Below are 22,242 nucleotides of genomic sequence, written 5' to 3'. Positions count from 1 at the left end.
CAGATGTCAGATACAACAATGGAGGTATTTTGACACAGAAATGACTTTGGATACAGAAATCCACATAATTAAAAAATGTGTCAAGGACCTGACACGTCTTCATTTGCAGGTCATCAGGTTTGATTCTAAAAATTTGTCTTGCAATTGGAGGAGTCCTCATTGCAGCTGATGAACTATTTGGAGAGCATGCTTCTTTTTGATGAGCCTATGTATAGAAATGCTGGAGCTATTGGATGACAGACTTCATCTGGATCTGGAAAGATAGAAGGTTCATAACTATTTCTGATGAGGTCATTTGTGGGACCTGATCTCAACTAAATAAAACAGGACTACTGGTACTGAAAGAGTAGGAGACACAGGAGCGTAAGGTGGGTCCTGCCAACCGTGCAGGAGGAAAAAGAATCACAAAATCAACTCTTACATATTCTTTAAAAGTAACGTAAATCAGTTGGTGGCTGCATCATCGTGCATATCCACATGGAGATCTGAAGACAGTTCTTAACTTTATAAAGTAGATTTTTATGAACTTTATTGATTTGTTAATGGGCTAGTAATTGTCTCCTCTGTTGCTTGCTATAAATTTCCTTCAACAGCGGAGCATTCAGAGCAGGAGTCTCCTTTGCCCGGCTCTGACTGTGACTGAGTACACGTTCTGGGGGAGGCGTAACTCGGGCAAAGCCTGACTTGTAATGCAGCTGGTAGGGCTGCATTTAATAATGCACCAGATTGAGAGGGTAAAGAAGAATTGGGAACAGAGGTACAAACGTGACTGAAAAATCACCTTCTCTTTTAAGTATTATTTAAAAGAAAACAGTAGTTTTTACAAATTGGTAGTTAGTGATTTTTCTGTTGTCTGTTGACATATAGAGGAAAGTAAACTCTGAAGTCAAAGCTCTGGCCTACAAGCCTTTTACTCCAAATTCTAGATATTAATCTTTTTCTTTATAGAGGCCTGTCGAACTCTAATATCCATTACATAGTATAATCATCTTGATTAATAATATGAAAGGCGTTGAGTGTCTGCTCATGCTTTTGAGCCCTTAATTTCATTTGCTCTAAATTAGAAGCAGTTCTTGTGCACAGATTAAGTGCATTGCTCCTCTCCTCCTTTTCATCCAAAACTTCCAAAACCAGTCACTGAAACCTTGGTAGCTACAAAGGGTTCCCTCATCCCCTCTATGTTCCTACAAGGTGATGGTATGTTTTCTTATTCTTTAGTGTGTTCTGCATTATTTTGGTGCATGTACTGAAAGTATTAAAAACTTGTGGCTGGGGACTTTTTTGCTTTCCGAGACACAAAGTTGGAGGCAGGTTGTGCCTGGCCAGTGCTTGCAGTGTCTCGGCTGGCGGCCTCCTGTTTGGGACAAAATAAAGGCCCCGTTCTGGAAATCCTGTGATATTGGGGCTCTTCTTTTCTTACATATAACCAGAGGATTATATTCTTTGCCTGTATAGACCATATAACGAGAGCATAAAACTTCAGTTTGCCATTAGGGAGTCTGTTCTGTACTTAGTAATATTCAGCTGTTTGCCTTTTCCAAGCTAGGGCATGAATTTTCATGCGTCACAAAGCTGTGTCTGGTTTAACTTGTTCATCAAACTGCTGCTGAAGAGGCTGCCTCGTCCCTGGCCACCTCCTGCCTCTGCCGTGGCCCGGCGGTGAAGGGTCCGTCTTATGGCCTGCCGTGGGGCGATGCTGCTCGCCACGGAGGCCGCACCATCAGGTGCCCGGTGGCCTGGACGCCCAGCGGCCTGGACCGCAGTGGAGCGGCTGCCCCAGCTTGGGCTGCCCAGTCCCTGTCTGCCCTGTCCCCACACAGCGAAGCTCTCTCGTGGGGGAACCCAACGCTGAGCTGGCTCAGCAGGCTGAAAACAAGACCCGAAGAGTTGCTCTTAGCCTGGGAGGAGTGCGGGTCTCCTCACTCTGGTTGAGCGTGCGGAAAAACTCAGCGCTGCTTCGGACAAATCAAAGGGGCAGGAATGCATCCTGAGGTCCTGTAGCCAGCACTGGCTTGTACCCCTGTAAAACAACCCTTAAGTGTTCTTAAAAAGCCTGATTTATAGCCTCAGGGTACAGTTTCACAGTAGCTTGAACCCTTCTAAAGGCAGGCTATGATTTGGGTGATCCCTCCTTGCGTTATTATTAGAGCATTAGTGTTGCAGTGGGCTGGACCAGAGCTGCCCAGAGGCCTTCTCTTTGATTTCCCCCCCCCGCCCCGAGTTGGTCTTCAGTTCTGGTCCTTGATCTTCGTGACTTTGCAGCTGGGAAGTGCCGGTGCTGACACAGCAGAAGGAGTACCATGACCAGCCATAACAGAGTGTAGGATTTGCTGAAGTTGGAGATGGTGGAAACTTTAGTCCTGCCAAACAGTCACCTTTATTTTATCTCAGATTTTGTCTCCTTTTTCTGTTAGGGGAGGGGAAACAGACCTGCCAATATTGTTGGAGCTGCTGGTGTTACTCTGTTTTGCCTAATGCCTTTATTTTTTATTTTTTTTTTTTTTTTAAGGGAGAAACTTTTTCTTTGAAACTACAGGCTCTTGGACTTAGCAACACAACGTAATATTTATTTATTAAAGGCTGTCAGTGTTGTTCCAAACATGTAGTTCACCTGTTCAAGTTGAGTCTTATCACAAAGGAATCACTAATGCTGACTGTAACAGGTTTTCTTGGAAAGTAAGTAAAAGTGTTGGTAAAGCACTCTGTAAAGAAAACATGTCAACACTTAGCGTTATCACCACAAGCATAAATGAGAGCCTGTGCATTCTGCAAGTATTACACTTTTTATTCCAACTTTCAGAGTATCTTCTTTTATTTTTAGATGAATCTGCGTTCTGTATTTACTGTAGAACAACAAAGGATATTACAGCGTTATTATGAAAATGGAATGACAAATCAAAGTAAAAATTGCTTTCAGCTCATATTACAGTGTGCACAAGAAACTAAACTGGACTTCAGTGTAGTCAGGGTAAGTACTGAGGCCTTCCAAATTTGTATGTTAAAGTTATACACGTTCATTTCTTTACGTAAAATATCTGTGGAGGACTGGAGTCTCTAACTTCATACTTGTCTTAAATCAGACTTCAGTACGCGTGTGTGACATGTTCGTTTTTATTCAGTGAGCCTGTTTATAGTTTGTTTTCGCTGAAATGTCTTCACATGATTGCTGTATTTAGCAGGGGCCTGGATTGCACAAGGAGTGATTTTGTTTGTTTGTTTTGGGTTTTTTGGTTGTTGTTTGTCTTTCGCTGATGGTGTTTTCATTTGGGTTTTGGGTTTTTTTATTTATTAAATTGCAGATTAGATTGCCCTATAGAAATCTTGTGCAATGTATTGTATCAAAGAAAGGTCATGTTATTAGGAAATTATTCTTAAGTTAAACAAATTTCTATAACCTAATGTATTTGGGGGAACAAGTTTGGAAGTATTTCTTCTGACACACTCTGTTACGCTTGTATTCCATGTCACAATCATAAATATTGTGGTCCCTTATGGTTATTTACAGGGAGTACATTCTTTTCTTGTAAAAGAAGAATGTCACTGGTGCTAACAGGAGCTCTTCCAAAGTCTATGAATTCCATGGGAAAGGAATTAATAATCCCTTTGTGAAACAGTAGACAACAAAATGGCTGTTGTCTCAGAGCAGAAATAGAAATCACGAAGCATTAGCTGAAAAAATAACAACAGTAGTGGAGCTACTAGGAGTTGCTGCAACACTGAACAGGAAAAAATAAAACCAGTCTAGGTTTTTTTTAAGTGGTGTATCAGTGGTACTTTGACAGTGACAACCCCCCCCCCCGCTCCCTAATTCTTACCTGGATTCTCTCCTTCAAAATACTCTGGAAATATTAAAACTTACTTTCTCAGCTCGAGGTGGTGGGAAGGTCTGAAAGTCAGCCAGACATTCAGACTCCCTGGAACAGCCAAACAGTTGTAACAGGAATCTGGATGCTGCTGATGCAGTCAGGGCCTGGTTTTTCTATTTTTATTCTGATTGAAGGACCTAGAGGAGGCAGCCAGTCTCTCCTTTACTTGCAGTCCGCATTCACTCTCCGTCTTCATATTTTCCTTTCCCTCTCAGTTTCCCTTACAGCAATAAGGTATCATGGTTTTCTTCCCTTACTGAGCCCTTATTTGCAATACTTAAAACTCTCTTCCTACTTGTGAAGTGCAATGGAAACAGACCCAGCATTTGTTCTGCATCTGTCATGTTTTTTCATGATGTTACCTTTCTCTTCTTTACACCTCTCCTAATCCCCTCCTTTTTTCTTTTTTTCTTTTTTCTCCTATAAAACTCTTGGACAAAGATTAGTACTTCGCACAATGTCTAGCAAAATGATACTTGCGTTGCAGCTGGCACTTGTAGATATGACTATAATAGGAACACGAATTCCCTAAATGTAACTCTTATAATTCAGATGTCATAACTCTATGAATACAATCTTTCTCCAAATCAGGATTTCTATAGCCTCGTCCCATAGAACTACATCCAGTCTTTCCAATCTTGAACTGGGTTGGAAAAAAACAGAACTCCTATTTATGATTTGATGTAAACCTCTACAGATTATATTACTGCAATACATAAAAATACGTTCTCCCTTTCAAAATTAGGAAATGTGGTAGAGTTACTCCTGGGGAAAAAACCTGGCCCTCTTCAAATTTGAGAGATGTATTCTAGCTACGTCAGGTTTGCATGGCCTGGTTTTGTTCATTAATATTGGCATGCTTCTGCTGGTTCCTTTTTGTCTGCACGTGAAATGTGAGCAACGTGACTTGATAAAGTGCAAAACTTCTCCGAGTCTGATTTTCACAGTATCACTGAGTGCCGGAGCGCTGATCAGGGAGGTGGTGTGGGCTCTCCCCATAGTACAGCAGCAGATGTCAGAACAGTTACAGCTTCGTTATTCTTTGACACCTCTTGAAAGATTTCCTGAGGACGCTTTATTTTCAGATTTCGCGTGGAACTCCTGGTCGAAACTAATGGCCGAGCGCCACTGACCGTCCCTCTGTGGTGTGTATCTGGATTGTGGGACAGTCTGAAGTTCCAGCTCTGCCTGATTCAAACTGGGAATGTAAAATCGGGCTCTCTTAAATCCTAGTTAAATTTCTTAGCATCTGGATTTTTGATTTGTCATATCTTCTGGGAACTTCTTTTCATCCTAAATAAAAGTTAAGAATTTCAGTAATGCTTCCAGTGTTAGCGAGAGTGCTCCCCAAACTTACCCGTTGGGGAGCTTGATTGAAACCAAAGATTTGTGGCCCTTTTCTTAGGATATTTTGTGCTTAATGGCTGCTCTGTCACATCCCAAATTAATAGTATAACTATCAAGCTAGTAACAATGTGGAGCTTCCCTTTCAGTCTAAGAATATAATTTCACATAATTCTTCTCTGGGATAATGTCTCACAGTGCTAAAAATGGGAGGTTTTGTACTCTTTCCCTTCTGCCAGCTGTGCAATTCTTTCTCTTCTTTCTTTCTTTCTTCTTGTGCTGATCATCTCTCACATGTATTCAGAGGAACGCGGTTCAATTTGCTAACCTCACCAAAAGCTTTGTCTTTCCCCAGTTCAGTTTTATGCCTTTTGGGGGAGTTGCGCTCACTGATCCTTCAGGTGGGTGCTTTTGGTTAAATGGTGGGCGTAAGAAGCTGGGGATGTGATCAGAGAATGGGACTTTTTCAGCAGCGGCAAATCTAACTTGGGCTGTCTCATGAAACTGTACTTCAATCCCAACTGAACAGCAGTGCTAGTAAGTTGTTCGCATTTCTTTGAATGCATTTCTTTTCAGGAAAACCATGAGAAAAACTTCAGATTTTAGTATTACACAGTTGGTAAAGTTGGGGGTGAAATCTCTTTTCCTGGCCCAAAATTTGCAATGTCTCTATTAATTGTAATTTCTATCTTGAAAGTTTACTGACTGAGCAGAAATTAAAAAAAGCAAATTTGATGTTCTAAATTTGTTTTATGCAATAAAGGAAAGTAACTTGAGACCTGTGGCTGTAATTTGTGTATTTAAACTTGCTCTTGAGAAGAAAAAATTTATTGCTAGTAACAAGCTCTATTGCATGCAATAAATCATGCCTTGATGTAGGCATTTTATAAAATTTGACAACAAAAATGAGTAGAATGGAATGGAGATTTCAGCATACTTCTGTGTGGCAGGGATGTGTATTTTCCTGTAGAGAAATCTGTTTACTTCCTTGGCAGGTATCGGTATGTGAAGAAAACTTTCCTTTTTCCATGTGATGAGATGGAAATGCAAGATAGGTACTCAGTGCAGTTTGCTTGTTGTGGGGTGAGGGATTTTATTGATTAAATCAACCGGTTTGGGTTGCTGAATGAGATCTTGCTTTGATTTGGTTTTAGATGTGCAGCAGATGATATCCAGAGCGCTGCAGAAAACTGTTTCACCGTATCTCTATATGCGTATCTGATCCTTCTCATAACCCAGCATAAGCAGATGCAAAAGCTTATTTTTCGTTCTTTGGCACTTGTATCCTGCTCGCTTATGCCCTCACGTTCAGTACAGACATACTGTGGTGACATACTTGAGCAAGTCTTGTCTCTCTGATCGTGAAAATTGCCAGGAATATTTAGGTGGTGCTTACACCTCCAGTGTTAGAGCTGATGCTCCCACCAGATTAACTCTCTTTATCTTGAAATACTGAAGTTAATGTTTCCCCTTCGGATCTTTTAGGTATATCTGAACGTGTTGCTTGCAGGACAGGCTTCCCTGTGTGTTGAAAACAGCAGCACATTTTAACCTCTGCGCAATTGCCATAGTACCTGCATTTTTGAAATATTTTTTCCTCTACTGTCTTTTACACAAAACCATATACTGTCATTGTCACTTTCGGAAATGTCCATAGTAGCAAGCTTCTGTTGGAGTCTAATCCCGGTAGTCCTAATCTTGTCTATCAGTGTCTTTCAAAAGCAGGTTTTGACATCAAATCTTGACTTGTGCAGCTGGCAGGGGAGAAATGAGTCTGGGGGTCTAAATACTTCACAAAATTATTTTGTAATTGTCTAACAGAAAGAGTTCTTCGTTTTCTTCCTCTCATCTAAATTCAAGAATTGGCAATTTCTGTTCAAGGCCGTTTTGAAGGTCATATCTCTCAGTTATTTCGTTATAAAAGTTTAGCTACATACTTCAGTGATGGTTCTGCATCCCAAGGTGCTAAATATTAAAAACTTAATTTGGGGGGAATCAGTCACAGCGGTGTCAATGAAATACATCTTAAGGGTAACTTTGGGGCAGGAGGCATGATACAGTCTCAGGATTTTTGAGCAACTGGGGATTTGGAATGGAGACTGGGGTTCTCGTGTATTAGTGTGCGATTCCAAAGCACGAGAGACATAGATTTCCACCCTGTGTTGTTCAGACGCTGCATAATCAGTAAATGATTTACGTATTTGTAAACTTAGGTCTAAACTTGAACACTTAACATTTCATCAGATCTGCTTAAAAATGGAATTGCCTAATTTTTCTGCTTATTTAATGCTTTGTTTTGTGTTTGTTGTCATTGTTGTTTGTTGTTTGCAGACGTGGGTTGGCAATAAGCGAAGGAAGATGAGCAGCAAGAGTGCTGTAGAATCTGGAGGCACGCCCCCAGGGACTGTCCCTACTACTCCCTCAGTACCTCCAGAAGCAGCAGTTAGAAATGTGGTAAATATTGCTCGATCCCAAAGTCAGCAGTCTTCTTGGACCTCTTCTAATAACGATGTAATAGTTACTGGTATATACAGTCCTGCTAGTTCATCCGGTAGGCAAGGATCCGCCAAACAGACGAGTGCTTCAGTGGCAGAAATACATAAAACCTCTATTCCACGACTACCAGGAAAAAGCGATACAGAGTTTCGGCAGCAGCACATCCCTATAGGACGACAAGTACCACATTGTAAAAATGCTTCCCTATTGGTAGGGGAAAAGACTATTATTTTATCTAGGCAAACAAGCGTACTGAATTCTGCGAACTCCATATATAGTCACACTAAAAAAAGCTATGGTGGTTCGTCAGTCCAGACCGCAGAGTTGGTGTTACCTCAGAAACCGATGATATGCCACAGACCCTGTAAAGCTGAACCCGTGGGATGTCAGAGGTTACAAAAACCGGAACATGCAGCTCTCGTATCGCACGTGCCCCCTGGACAAAGGGCTAATACCAGGGACCCTTCTTGTAGCACGCAAAACCTGGAAATCCGCGAAGTGTTTTCTCTGGCGGTTACCGATCAACCTCAAAGAATTGTGGGAGGAAGTGCAACGCAGAAGCATTGCTCGGTGGAAGGCAGCTGTCTCTCCATCGCAATGGAAACTGGAGACGTGGTTGACGAATATGCTAGAGAAGAAGAACTAGCATCCATGGGAGCACAAATACAAAGCTATTCAAGATACTGTGAAAGCAGCAGTTCTATTCGAGTAGAGAACCAAAGTGCAGCCTTGTCTGGGCCGGGAAGAAATGTGAGCTGTAGTTCACAGATGGTGAATGCCAGGGACGTGCCTGACAATATTCTGTATCATAACAGAGACTACCACTTGCCTGCACGGACCTCATTACATACAACATCCAGTACATTATATAGCAGTGCTAATCCATCAAGAAGTACCTTTTCTCCTCATTTTACATCTTCAAGTCAACTGAGGCTGTCACAAAACCAAAATAATTACCAGGTAATCCGTCAATTTATCTCTGTCTTCAAACCTTGAAGACAAGGTTGTAGATAAGTACTGTTTTCTTTGAAAGGTGGTAGCTAGGAAGCGATAGGTTCACCTCCCTGCAGGCTGGGCTCCATTTACATCTTTCAGTAGAGGTAATTCAGTCTTAAACAAAAGTGCAGGTAGGACTGTAGCGTGGTAGCACTCCTAATCTGAGCCCGTGACTGCAGTGGGTAGTTGTATATTAAAGATCAGCGTGGGCTTCATAGCTTCACTACATAAATTTTGGTTACAAGAGGATCATCCCTACAACTGCTGATGCCTGCTCAAGCCTGTGTTGTCCTGACGTGGCTTGCCAGCGCATGTCACAGCGAGACCCTTGGTTGTTCCTCTGCAGACATACTTCGCATGTGGCACAGGGCAGAACATGGGATCGTGCCGTCCGTCATCATTTGTGTGCTGTGCAGTTGCTTGCCCTTATTAATGTCAGCTTGGATTAGCTCTTCCATCAGCGCTGCCTGTACCCCCTGTGCGGTTGCCAATCTCGTGGACCTGTTTTCTGTTAGGGATTAGGATCTCCTGCGAGGTAGTTAAGATGATGGGAGACGCTAAGTGAGCAAATATTCTTCCTCTCCCACAGCATCTAATTCAAATCTCGGTTTTACGTTCAATCCCATTATTTCCTCATCCTGTAATAGAGTCCCTTCAGTCATACTGAGAGGGGAAAATGAAATGCAGATCACTGAAGAACTAAGTTCAGAAGAAGCTACAACACTGACACACTTTTTAAAATTTTTTTGTTGTAACTAGAGGGGAGAGAGTTGTGCAGGAAACATCCAGATTGATTTTTTTTCATGGATTTTTATGCCTTCTGGCACGACATAGTCTGGAGACACTGAGATAAAAGTCTGAAGACTGACAGGATGTGATACTGCGTGTGTTACCTTTGTGCATTTGCCTGTTATTACCTTTTTAATTTATCCTGAAAGTGAACCATGTAAACAACACACCATCTTTTCTGTGCGTTGTTCGCTAGTATAGGGAACAATACTTTGTGAAGCGTTTCTTTTTCTTTTTTCTGCCTTGTTTCTATCTCCTGTGAGGATTTGGAAGAAAGCTTTTGAGTCTGAGTAAGTGCCACTTTTCACTAGAATTATTGCTTTTCTTGGTAAACCTGAGGTTTGAGGATCATACGTACTCTGGAGTAGATTCTATGCAGTAGATGGGACGTCTGCAATTCTTATTTATGGCCTTTCCTAAGCGGAGCACTTCAGATGAGCTGTTCTTTCCCTTTCTCCCTTCTCTTACATAGTCTGTCAGTATTTGCTATTACTGTTCTTTAAAATTCATTAAATGCTGCCTACTTTTGACATCCCACTTTCATAGGAGAAGCAAAGCTGTAAAGGTGCACATCTGTTCAATAAAGGGCTGGTAAAGCTGCAAAAGTGCATACGATAGAGTTAAGGAAATTTTTCTTAAGTTTCATGAAGTGAAATATATTATTGATACCTGCAGCTGTGTGCTCTCGGTACTTTATTGCACTCTTGAAAAAGCATCAGTGAGATTTATTTCTTACTGCTTTTTTGAATTTTTAAATGAAATTTGAAATAAGTTTGATGTGGGATTTTTTGGGGTAGGGAATGGTTCATGGTAGGTGACATTTTATCTGTCCTTGTGGTGTGATATGGATCAGAACAAGGAGATCTCTGTAACTTTGTTTTGTTTGGTTTTTTTTTTTTTTTCATTTTTTTACCCTGTTGCAATAACGTACCTATTTTTTTTTTTTTTTATAAATGAGGAATTAATCTATACCCCGTTTGAATTCCATGCCTGTCTCTCAGAGCCCTTGTTCTTTGGATTTGGGAATGCACCATGGATTGAGGCAGCTCCTGTTTCCTGTGGTACCCCTTGCCCTTCCACAGTTTTAAACCTTGGAAAACCTGGGCAGGTTGCTATTAATTCACTTATTGCTGTATTCATTATTCATGCTGTGAACCCCTGAGATGACACTCTTCGGTATCAGAGAATTTGTAAGGGAAGGCAAAAGCTGTGGGGTCGATGCATGTAGCGTCCTGCCTCTGTGGAAGCTGCAGAGGAATAGCGTCCTACAGCCTGGCCAGATGCCGTAGTACCTTGAAGAAACGACGGTGCTGATTTCTCCAGGTCGCTGCGTTCCTTGCTGAGAGGTTTTAGCGCGTTCCAGAACAATGCAGAAGTAAGTTCTGTATCTGAAGAGGTGTTAGCGTCTGACGGTGACACTTCCAACACTCATTTATCACAGTGACAAAAAAACTTCCCTTACTGCCTTCGAAGTCTTGGGTAACAAATAGCGTACCCTGCTAGGCTGGGAACGTATTTTGTCAAAATCATCAGTTCTGCACTAGTTTAACCCCCTCCTCCTAGTCCTCCCCTTAAAATTCAGCCCAGTATGACTGCTATTTCATGTAGACACTCCCCTTATATCTTAATAATCTTCATATATTAAACTTCAGAGACACAGATTTTGTAACAGGTGCTGTCTGAATTCTTGTAGACTTAGGCAGGATGACGCTTCTTTCGTATGCAGTCTGTTTCTGTTAATTTTATTGCCCGTGTTTAGCTAATTTGTCCATCAGCGTAGGAATGAAAATCCTTAAACTTAGGGAAATCTTCCTAAATTTAAAAGTAGATTAAACCTGAGCTACATGATTATTGGAGTAGTTAAACATCCAAGCAGATGCTTCTTCAAAGTCAGGACTGTGTGATTTGTGTTTTGATGGAGTAATTACTGTTGTACATTGGTGGGGTATCTAATTAGCGATTAGTTATAGCTTCCTTACTGGTTCAGTTAATCAAATTCATGTTAGTGTAACTTAAGAGTAAATTTAATAAAGTGACCAATTTTAATGCCTGAGCAGTTTCAGTAAACAAATTGTTCAACCTGCTTACTTTTCTTAGTTTGGCTTTAAGCGTATTGAACTAGAGAGGCTGTTCTTGCTGGTCCTTAAGGCTGAATAGTGATTTAGTCTTGGTTTCCTCCCCCCAACCCTAAGGGACGAAAATACTGTTGAAAGTATGTGTATTTTTAATGACTTTGTTACACACACTGAAGCACAGTTATCTAATTTAGCCCTGTCTTCTTCAAGGGAAAATCCTGAGCCTTGCAGCTAGTACGTCAGAATAGGATATGGATATAATATATATTTATTTAAGATTCACTTTAAGGGTACTGCTTTATATGAATGAGCTGCGAGTTTGCTTTATTTAAGGAAACGGGACTCCTTTTTTTTTTTTTTAATGCATCAAAGTGATTTGTTTGCTTCCCTAGAGACTTTTGAAGACAAGAGGAGGACTTCCTTGTTAACTTTGGGCAGCACAGCTTTTTGCTAGGGCAAGCCACATGGTCTTCTCTGAAGAGACTTGAACATTTCCTGACACTCATTCTTGTAACAGAAGCGGAGCTACCTTTGTCCCAGGAGTTCCTCCACTTTATTTCTGGGATGAAATGCTTCCAGCTGCGTGAGCGGGGAGAACCTGGGGGGCCCTGGGGAGGACGGCAGCTGTGAGCAGGCTGCAAAAACACTGCGTATGGCCTCGAGTAACGCCGGGACACACCGCAGCCGGGACTGGGTGGGGGCTCTTGGTTGCACTGAATTTGGGACAGTAATCTACAGGTGAATTGGGAAAAGATTACGTAGGGACCTCGTATAGTGTAACCACTTTAATTAAGGTACAGCGTTGGCAGTACGCAAGTGTTGCAGTACCTTTGAACTTTCTCGAGCGTCTGCCAGAGTTGCCGTTTCCGAGACAAGCATTTCAGGTTGTTATTTTTGCAACTCACGGTAGCTGTACCAGTTGGACTAGGCCTGGAGTTACACCTGTGGATGCAGGATTACTATCCATCTCACTCAAAAAATAACCCCCCAAAAAAGCCCCAGCCCTTGTGCCTTTGTCATAGAGCCAGTTTAGAATACTCCCATGCATGTTGTCTTTCAAGTAGTTATGTTGAGATAAACTTAATTGTATGTGGCATCGTACCTGTCAGAACTTGTGTGCATTTGTCTTCCAAGTCACCGTTAATGCTCTGCCAGACTGATTGCTTTATTCACACAGAAAAGCACTTTTTTCTGTAGCCCCACTTTAAATTTGTGAAGAGAAGCCATCTGGGCGGATACTGAGGACGCATTTACAGCGGATTCTGTGGTGTGAAGCTGTTGTGTGGGATATAGAATTGTAATAGATGTAACTCGTTTATACAGAATTTCTAAAATGTGTGTGTGCAACTGAGAAATTAATATTTTAACGCAAAAGCTGATGTAGACTTGCTCTTAGGAGGGGAGGGTGTTCATTTCTAGCTCCCCTCAACCTGCCCCGTCCTGTAATGAGAAAGTGTCTGACCTTAGGTAACCTCCAAGCGCTTCCAGCTAAAAGCTTGAAGAATAAAAGTATCTTATGTCCTTGTACACTAGGCATACTGTACCAGGTATTCTATATTTGGTTATGCTCATGCTGCAAGATTCATTAGTAGAGCACTTCGCAAATACAAAAATTATTAGCGGAGTTTGATACAGTCAGCAGAAGCGCGTAGATTTTTCTTCCTCACATATATAGTGTGTGTAATGACTTGGGATTGATTAATCTCTCAAGAGCTATGTTTAGTCTCTCAAGCATTGCTTGTCTGCAGGAGCAGATGAACATGGAATCCTAAATAAGCCTAAAACATTCCAGGCTGTGACACATTTCAGATGGCCAGGGAAAACAGTCCAAGATTATTATTTAATAAAGTCTGACCTCTGGGAATGGTGGCGAAGCAATGGGGATCAAGGCAGCTAACCTTTGCCTTCACACCCCTTCCCCTTCCTTCTCCCACCTGATGTCCCTAGTTTTTCTGCAAATCCCTAACATCCGACATTGAATAGCTCAGTTACTAACATGATTGTATTTTGTTCTGAAAGTTTAACCGACGTAATTGAAAAATATGTAATGGCAATTCTGTCAGGCATTGGCCCTTGTCTAACTCCAGGTTGCTGAACCTTACCAGTTTTGGGACAGATAGAAAGTGAAAACTTGTGTTCTGAAATGCAAGGTTTGAGATAGCAAAAGTACAGAAACACCCAAGTTGCCATCATGTTATCTTACCCTCACCCAAAGAAACCGTGTTTTGGTTTTAGTCGTACAACGGTAAGGCTAAGTGTGACTTTGTTTTGCTTTTAAATCTTAACCTGTTTTAAAGACATTCTTATCAGAATTGAATGCACAGTACTGAAGTCTTGTGAAAGCTGCTCAGAATTAGCTATCATAGCAACCTAAGCTGCTGTTGTTTTCTGTTCTGTTTCCTCTTTCCCCTCTACAGATTTCAGGAAACCTTACTGTGCCTTGGATTACAGGTTGTTCCAGAAAAAGAGCAGTAAGTATATTTCCATTTAAGTATCTAATGCATCAAGTGAAGGAATGAAAAGTTTATAAAAATGCATTTTTGAAAATGTCAGTTCTGTTTACCTTCTGTGGGGTTTTCTTCCCTTTATACTTGGACTAATACAAACATTATCTACAGATACAACGTTTCAGTTAGCGTAAAGCTGATGTATATCATCAAAAGCCAGTCAGGGTCATAATCCTGTGGCAAGTAATGTGATGCCCAGGTATGTGAATTGTGCTATTAGCTGAAATATAACATCTGAATTGATAAGGACTGAGAGTTTAGAGCTCAGAATATGTTTTTTATATTGAAAGTGAAATGGTTGTTAATTGAGGCAACTGAATGCTTAAAAGAATAACTCCCTCTTTGTCTACTCTGCGCACGCACAGAATTAGTCCATGCTATCTGTAGTAACTTTATCAAGTCTAATTTTATCCACATATATGTCATTTCACATTAGGCAGAATCAGCCAGGTTGGTGTCCTCAATTCACAAATGACTCCAAACCATAACACGAGGTATGAAACAGCTTTTGTCAGGAAAATACCTCTATCCAACTCTTTTTTGTTCGATTACTGTTCAGCATTTCCATTCAGGAGTAGTCTGCTAGCTTCTCTTTGAAGAGCACGTCGATTCTGCTTGCTTATCACGAAAATACACCCTAAACCTGCAGGTCGATGGTACAACCAAGCTTTCAAGAGGCTGTTACGTATGAGTCCAGCTGTATCAGAAGCAGTAACTAGGGAGATGGCTATCCCGATAACCAAACTTATCCCATCAAACCTCCCAAACCCTTGAGCTGTCCGTGTCCTGTGTGCTGCTTTGGCAATGATGTCTAGGTAATGGAAGATCCTTTCCTTGCCTTCTCCTCCCTGCTGTACCCAGTACTTCTTTCTTTTTTTAATATTTTCAGTTCTTCTGTTTAGTCTTCAAAAGATGCGAGTTTGGTAGCATTTTCTGTATAAGTAGGAATCTCAGGACCATCACATTAATTGTGTTTCTCTCAGACTTTTGCTAGGTCTCAACTGTAGCACACTTCTAGTTTCTGCAGGCTTTGGCAGTATCACTTATTTCTGTTTATAATAGAGAGCACTTTATAAGAGCATGTCCCAGAGGAACCAGTACTTTTATACAAATCCTGTTGTTGTTCGTTCCATCTTTTTTTCTTTTGTCCTAAGTCCTAGTTCTCTCGAATAGGCTTTTTTAAGTGTAGCCCTTTTCTGGAAGGCACCTTCCCTCTATCACTTAATGACCTTTTAAAACATCAAGCAGCTGGTGAGCGTCCTAGGGTACAGTTTCACTCTGAGCTGATCTCACAGCACATCGCTGTTGAAAGGGGGAGGCTTTTCCCCCCTCTCCCGCTGGTGCACTGCCACCCCATCCGCAGCAGCGGTGCTAGTATCTAATTGCAAGGTAATCCAGGTCAAGCGTCTGACCTGTCAGGTACATTTTCTTCTCCTGAGATTGTCTTTCTCCTGTCTTTGGTGAGTCGAACGTAGGGATCAGCTGAGTGCCAGCACCAGCGCAAAGGAGGCAGCAGGAGCATGTGGCTGGGCGCAATGAAGAGAGGGGGGCGTGATGCTGTCCCCTCCTTTCCAGCGCTGGATGGGTTGTTGAGGCATGGTCATGCTAGATACATGCCACAAGCTGTAGAAGAAATTTCCGCAATAAGTTTAAAACCTTCAAGGATATGGAAATGCCTGTTTATTAAGGGTGATTATTAGGCGTTTCGTTTTCCTTAGACCTTTACTAGTGTGTCTCTTTAATTAAATAAAATGCATAAATCCCATTAATACAGTCCAGTTCGACAACATCTCTTTCCAGCTTTGTGGATGCACTTTCTCCCGTGTGAATGCATAATTAGCCTTCTTAAGGAGACAAGTTTAGGAGCTGGCACTCTAAAAATGCTGCATACGCACAGGTGTAAGACAACAAAAAGAGAGAAAAAGCTCCTACTTCCTAGGAAACTTCAGTTTCAAATGTGAAATTCTTTTGAAGAAAGAGCGTGAGGGAACAGAAATAGAATGGATAGATTTGTAGAACTGCGATTATGGCAATTACTGCCATTCAAACAGTAAAAAGGCTAATCTGTATTTTGTTTAAAATGGAGAAGATCGTCTTTTAGATGCTCTGAATTTTTAATCTTTTGCCTTGATGTTTTGTTTTCCTTGCCCTGTCCTTCAACTGCATCAAGAGAGAAATAAAAACTGTGCAGTTCTGCAGAAACTCTTTCTAGTCCGCTCAGCTATGCTGTAAGATGACGTAATCCAGACTGCTAATGAATATTAGTCTAGAAATATCACCCTCTCAGTTATTCATGAGAATGCCTTTGGAAATTACAGAGTTCTGTATTCTGCCATGGTGCGTGTGCAATGCATCGGCCTTTACGAATGCATTGATTTTTGTTTTTTCACAGGGTGGTAAAAGGATAACAAGTGTTCAAAAATAGCAGTGAAGATACTGGTTAAAGAGAATTAAAGGGGGAAAAAATATCTTCGCTTTTGTCATTGCATTTAAGTCTTGAGTGTAGTAACTGTGCTTATGTCGTGTCATCTGATGTCTTAGAATGGTTGGTGTTTATAGTACATATAACTTAGCATGCTAACTATGAAAAATGTTTGTCACATAGGTGTTGCCTCTAGGTAAGCTGTCCCTGGCTTAGTTGTGAAGTTTTATTTTTTGAGGAGAGCAGGGATTTGCTTTCCATTCTTGTTTTTGTTTGGGTTTTTTTTGTTTTGTTTTTAGTTTTTAATTAGAAATAGTTTTAGTGGTCTTAATATCAAGTCTGAAACACAAAGTCATTAAGATAAGAGATTAAGGTCTTAGAATTATTTCTGCCCCTTGCCCTTCAGAAGCGCGCATAGTAAATCACAGGGTATGTAGCCTGCGTATTTTGGATGGGATTTGAAACGAAACTTAAGTTGTCTTTCCTGTTAACATCTGGGCTAGTTCATGCGAGGTTTCAAGGGAACGCTGCCCTCAGTGGTAAAACTCCCAGGGGAGCTGGTCTTGTTTTTTCCCTCACCTGGAGCAACGCTGCATTGTAGCGAGGGCTTTGGTACCTTCTTGAATTCTGTACTTCTGCGCTGTGGTGGAACCTCTACCATAGGTAGGTTAGCTGAGTCTGCCCAGAGCTTCAGCTTGGCGTCTCTGGCCTCTCAGTCTGGCGTGTATGTTTTAGGAGAAAATACCCGAAATAAGTGAAGGGTTCCTGTGGTAGATTTTGATTTTTTAAATTGCTCTTTCAGCATTGCCAATTTCAATAAAATTCTGGAGACAGTGGCATTAAAGCGTTGTCCTCAGAGTCCTGCCCGTCGCAGAAAGAGTACAGTAGACGCGCTTTGACTCAGGTGAAGGAGCTGATCCAAGCCCAGGTCGGTGCAAGATCTGCCACCAGTGGGGCTGGCACATCTGCGGGCACAGGGGAGACAGCTGGGTTGTGTGGAGGAGACTAGGTGGGGGAGATACATCAGTGTAACTACTAAAGAAAAACCTTGTCGGAGTGTGGCCTAAAAATCATATGAAAACTGTCTGCTGCCACAGTAAGCCTACGTGCGCTGGAGAAAAAGATGTTTAGAGTGGCTTTTAAAGTAAAAAGAGCACCCACAGGGATTAAAACTACCTAGAGTCAAACGGCACTTCAGTTGTACCTTTTGTTTTAAAACTATACCAATATTAACTTGTGAAGTTCCCTTCACCTGTGCACATTCCTCTCCTCTCCTAGAAGGGCAGAGGGATGAAAACTGTGTATTTTAGTCAAGTTGGTTAGAGCCCGTCTGAGTAAGAAAGTCAGAGTCTTCAGCAAGAGAGACAGACGAGCCAACCTGCAGATCTCCTCAGGACCGAATTGTGAATGCTGTCCTTGTTCATACCTTTTCTTCCATGTAATTTGGATAACCGGTTAATGTTTTTCTTCCTTCTGTGAAATATTTCACCACATACCTCAAGGTATTTCACTTTGTTAATATTTACATTAGATGATAATAACATGCATGTATGTCGTGACCTTCTTGCTGTGAAGAGCACTTCTTCACTACTGCCAGCACCAATCAGTTAATGCAAAGGGAAGGCAAGTCTTATCATCATTTCAGACAAAATACATCTTTTTCTTTATATGGCACGCTGCACCAAAGTTTCACAAATCACCTAGGCTTATTGTATGCTGTGAACCTGCAGGCTGGAAAGAATGTCATATCTGGCCAGGAATTGGAAAAGCAGATTTTCTGGTCAAATATGAGGAAGACGTTAATAGATCAGGTAAGAATCATGATAATTACAGTCTAAAAATCAGTTTACTTTGAGGCTGAACGTTCACTATTTAACAAACTAGTTTGAAGTCTCAAGAAGAAGGGTGAGTTGTCAGTTTGTGTGGATTTGGAGGTTGGTTTTAGAAATTGTGGAGTGAGATGACTGGAGTTTAGAGTGTAATTTTTGGCTAGACTATTGCACTGATCTCTCTTTTCTTTTTTCTCTCTTTTTTTTTTTTTTTTTTTCCTTCTTCTTAGCTGTGTTTGGTTTAGAAACACATATTAACAGAATATATGTAATCTTGGCTGAGTGTTGAAGCAGTTGCAGCTCTTTTCCAGCTGTGGTACTATGAAATATTTATCAGTCCTGCTTCCATCTGAGCAAACTTCAAGCTTACCCAACCAGTGGGAAAAGGTGCAAAAAGTCTCTCTTCCAGAAATCTAACAGCTTGTGCACTAATAGTGTGTTGGCAGTAATAGCTGAAGGGTGCCTTCAGATGCCGTGTGGCTTGCAGTCCATTTCCAAACACCTTTTTGCTTGAAGGCTGTGCAGCTTGCTGCTGTATCTTCTGCTCTATGAGTGAAGCTGGCAGTAGCAACCCACCCCTAACCTTTTTCTTTACTAGGGGCCTTCAGGTGCATTTTTTCATCCTAAGAACATTGAGGTTATCTTGTGGTGGGTACTTACCTGCTCATGTGACGAGAAGGGAACTGTCAAGACTTGGGGAAAGGCAGTGTCTAGATACCAGCTCTGAATCGCTCCGGTAGTTACAGGTTCCAGCTGCCTTTTATTTTTTTTCCTTGGGGAGAATCAGGTATGGCCTGGGAATCTTTGGGGCTTTACTGGGTGGAAGTGCGTGCAGCATACCTGTCTGCAGAAAGTACGGTTCTTGCAAAATGCTTCTGACTGCACTGTTCCTACGCGGGCAACCACCCTGTGTGTGCGCGTCTCCGTGCCTGGCCAAAGCAGCAGGGTGGGTTCTGTAGCAGGAGATGGGGTGTCACTGAAATGGGGGACAGCTTTGTGACAGTTGTGAAACCTGAACTTAAAACCTCAAACTGAAGGAACGTGTAATCTGGCGTAGCTTTACTGAGGCTAAATATTCTGGTAGTGTTCAGGGAAAATACAGACCTTCAGAATTTTGGAGTGAAATAAAGTGACAATAAAGCAAATTCCGTACTCGAGTCATGTGTATGACTGAAGACTGACCTGTCCTTTCTATAAAGAAGTAAACTGTATTAATCATTGGACAAGAAGATACAAAGTTTGCTAAGGAGTAAGAGACCTCATGTGGATTGGGCAGTGAAATCGAGAAATAATAAACCGAAGAGTAAGAATAATATTAAATGGTGCAGATGGGAAACGGGGAACATATGTAAAATAATTGATTCAGAAATAACTGTTATTACATACAAATAAGATCTTGAGATATGAATTGATAATCCTCTGAAAAAATCAGTTAGACATGTAGTAGTGTCAAAAGTTCAGAGCACTGCATGCTGGCACCATTAGGAATGGGGAACAAAGCAAAATAACTCTGCTCGTGTAGAAGAATCTAGGATTCGTTCATACCTTGGATGCTGTGTGCACTTGTGATCTTCCCATTCCTCCCAAAATACAACAGAGAAGCAGTAACAGTGATGAAAGGCACGGAGCAGCCAACGACCGAATGGGCTGTATCTCTGCAGACTTGAAACGAGATGACTGGGAGGGAGTGGAGGATTGTGATTGAGATCTTAAAAAGGATGTAAAGTGTGGAGAAGCAGATACGGACTCATTTGTTCCAGTGTAAGAGTGGGTATCAAATGAAGCTAGCCTTAGACAGGCTCAAAAGGGGATTGGATGTGTGTATTTAGAGTAACTTAAAGTAAGAAGTGTGTCCAGTTTCTAAGATACTGGGGTTGCTAGAGAGTATTGGAGGGAAGTGTCACCGTTTGTCCCATTCTACTTTTTACTAAACTTTAAATAACCTTTAAAATGTGCAAAAGAAGTATTACTCTGTGAGATGTCTTGCTGTTTCTCCATGATGGAGTATCTGATGGTAGTGACTAAAATTTGTTGCGAGGGGTTTGTTTGCTAGAAATAACCATTACCTTAGAACGTTTCATCAGAGCATCCGAACCGAACTGTTGATTTAATATGATTTCAGTGCAATTGAAATAAACATAACTTATTAACAACGTACAGCGTTTAGCTGCAGCATAAATGCAATAGCTAATACATTTATATTAAAGCTCTAGTTCTGTCATTTTTTAACATGTCTTCTATTAATAGTCTGAAGATTGTGTATAGCTTTCGTGCATGTGGCCTGAAACATTTTCAACTGATGCATAAAAACCGATCTAAAAAAGCAGGCTCTAATAAAAGGCAGGATAAGGACACTCGACTGCAATGCAATTATTCATACCCATTATAGACACTAGATTTGCACCACAAATATTGCATGCAGAGTGCGTATTATGAGGGGCTGGGCAAAGTGCCAGGAATGTCTATAATAAACTGGGTCATCTCCTATAAGAATGTTGTTATTACACTTGAGAGGTCAGGGGATAAGCAGGGTTTAACCTGCGCTCGGCAGAACTGCTGATTCAGTTTGCTCGCAAGGATTGCCTTTCATTGCGAGTTGATAGTCTGTTTTCTGCTGGGAGAAGCTTCTCTCTGCTTTTCAAACCATGGACAACAGAACTGGTAAATGTAAAGAATTCAGCAAACAGTTAATACTGCCGAGGATGGAGCCGAGCCTCGACTCAGCAAGCAGTGCATCTGAAGATAGGAAATGAGAATTGTATTCATAATAGTTGTTATAATGAAGTAAAAATACGAACTGAATTACTGGCTTGTCTTCAGCTGTGGAAAGTATTGTCCTAAATAGGAAGCTTTCCAATATTCTCTTTTGATATTTTTTTCCTATGCCAACTGATGCATAGCCATCAATGTTATGATATTTGTAGGACTGTAGTTTTTTTTCTCGTTTCCTCAGTTCCTCTGATGATAAAGTTATTAACTGAATTGATGGAAGTGTAGTTATATGTTCGGTGTAGAAATTCTACCCTTTATTTTTCTCACAAAAGACATTGGCTTTTATAAAAGCATTATGTAATTTTTGAGCAGCTTATAATGCAGGAGTCAAAGTTACGTATAATCTTTGTCAGGAGGGTGATCCTGTAATTGAATGTAGTTCGTGATTCCTCTAAGAAATTCATGAACAGGCATATGGCACGGTCAGTTATACAAAGGTAGTTAGTCTGGATCTAAATTTTGGACAAGCTGAAGTGTTAGTTACACCTAGTGAGTGTGAGGGTTGAGACCGCTCCCGTTGCGGCGGTGCAGCAGGCGAGAGCAGTGTAAACGATCCTCCTTTGCCCGCTCGGAGATGGCGTAAAGCGGCTCACATCCACCGCGCGGGCAGGCAGCTCCCGCCGTTCACTTGGCATGCGGTGACCTGCTGCCCTCTTAGCAGCTTCTTCGCGAATCGAGAATCTTTTCTTTCGGGGCACTGGTAAAATTTCAAGTCCAGTAACCTGATCGGTTCTGTCTTTCATTGCTGCAAAGACCGACCAGCTGTATCGCAGTCATTACTTACGCTGCCAAAACGTACCTTTCTGTGCTTTCCGCTTTCCCGGGGCTCAATTCCTGCCTGCTTGGCTGTGTTCAGTAGGTTACTCAGTGCTGATCTTGGTGGGAAAAAATGGCAAAAACAAGATACAGACTCCAAAGTAGAAAAGTTGAAGTGGGATGAGAAGTACTAATGGGAGAACACGCTGCGTTTGAGCCAGGCATCTCGGTAAGGCTGCTCTCCTCAGCCCTGGGGGGGACTTGACTTTTCATGCCATCTTCTATTTACATGCACCTGTTTTTCCCCTCGGTTTTGTTCCTGCTTTCTGGACTCTTCCATGTGGTGTGTGTTGTGGGTTTTTTGTTTTTTCTTTTGTATCAGTTGACTGA

The 22,242-nt window shown here is 41.5% G+C and overlaps 1 protein-coding gene across 1 annotated transcript in view; it reads left to right on the top strand.

Annotated features, from left to right (window-relative positions):
- The window catches only part of HDX (highly divergent homeobox), a 48,907-nt gene that overhangs the window by 5,781 nt on the left and 20,884 nt on the right, over window positions 1-22,242 (top strand). The window contains exons 2-4 of the mRNA XM_082323178.1: window positions 2,822-2,968; window positions 7,542-8,666; window positions 13,984-14,037. Of these exons, the coding sequence (XP_082179304.1) occupies window positions 2,822-2,968; window positions 7,542-8,666; window positions 13,984-14,037 (1,326 nt within the window). The remainder of the gene's footprint in view (window positions 1-2,821; window positions 2,969-7,541; window positions 8,667-13,983; window positions 14,038-22,242) is intronic.

Source organism: Platalea leucorodia, assembly GCF_965183815.1.
Source record: "Platalea leucorodia genome assembly, chromosome: 10".
Taxonomy (NCBI): Eukaryota; Metazoa; Chordata; class Aves; order Pelecaniformes; family Threskiornithidae; genus Platalea; species Platalea leucorodia.
The sequence above is the reverse complement of the archived record's forward strand: the minus strand, read 5'-3'. Positions and strand labels throughout refer to the sequence as shown.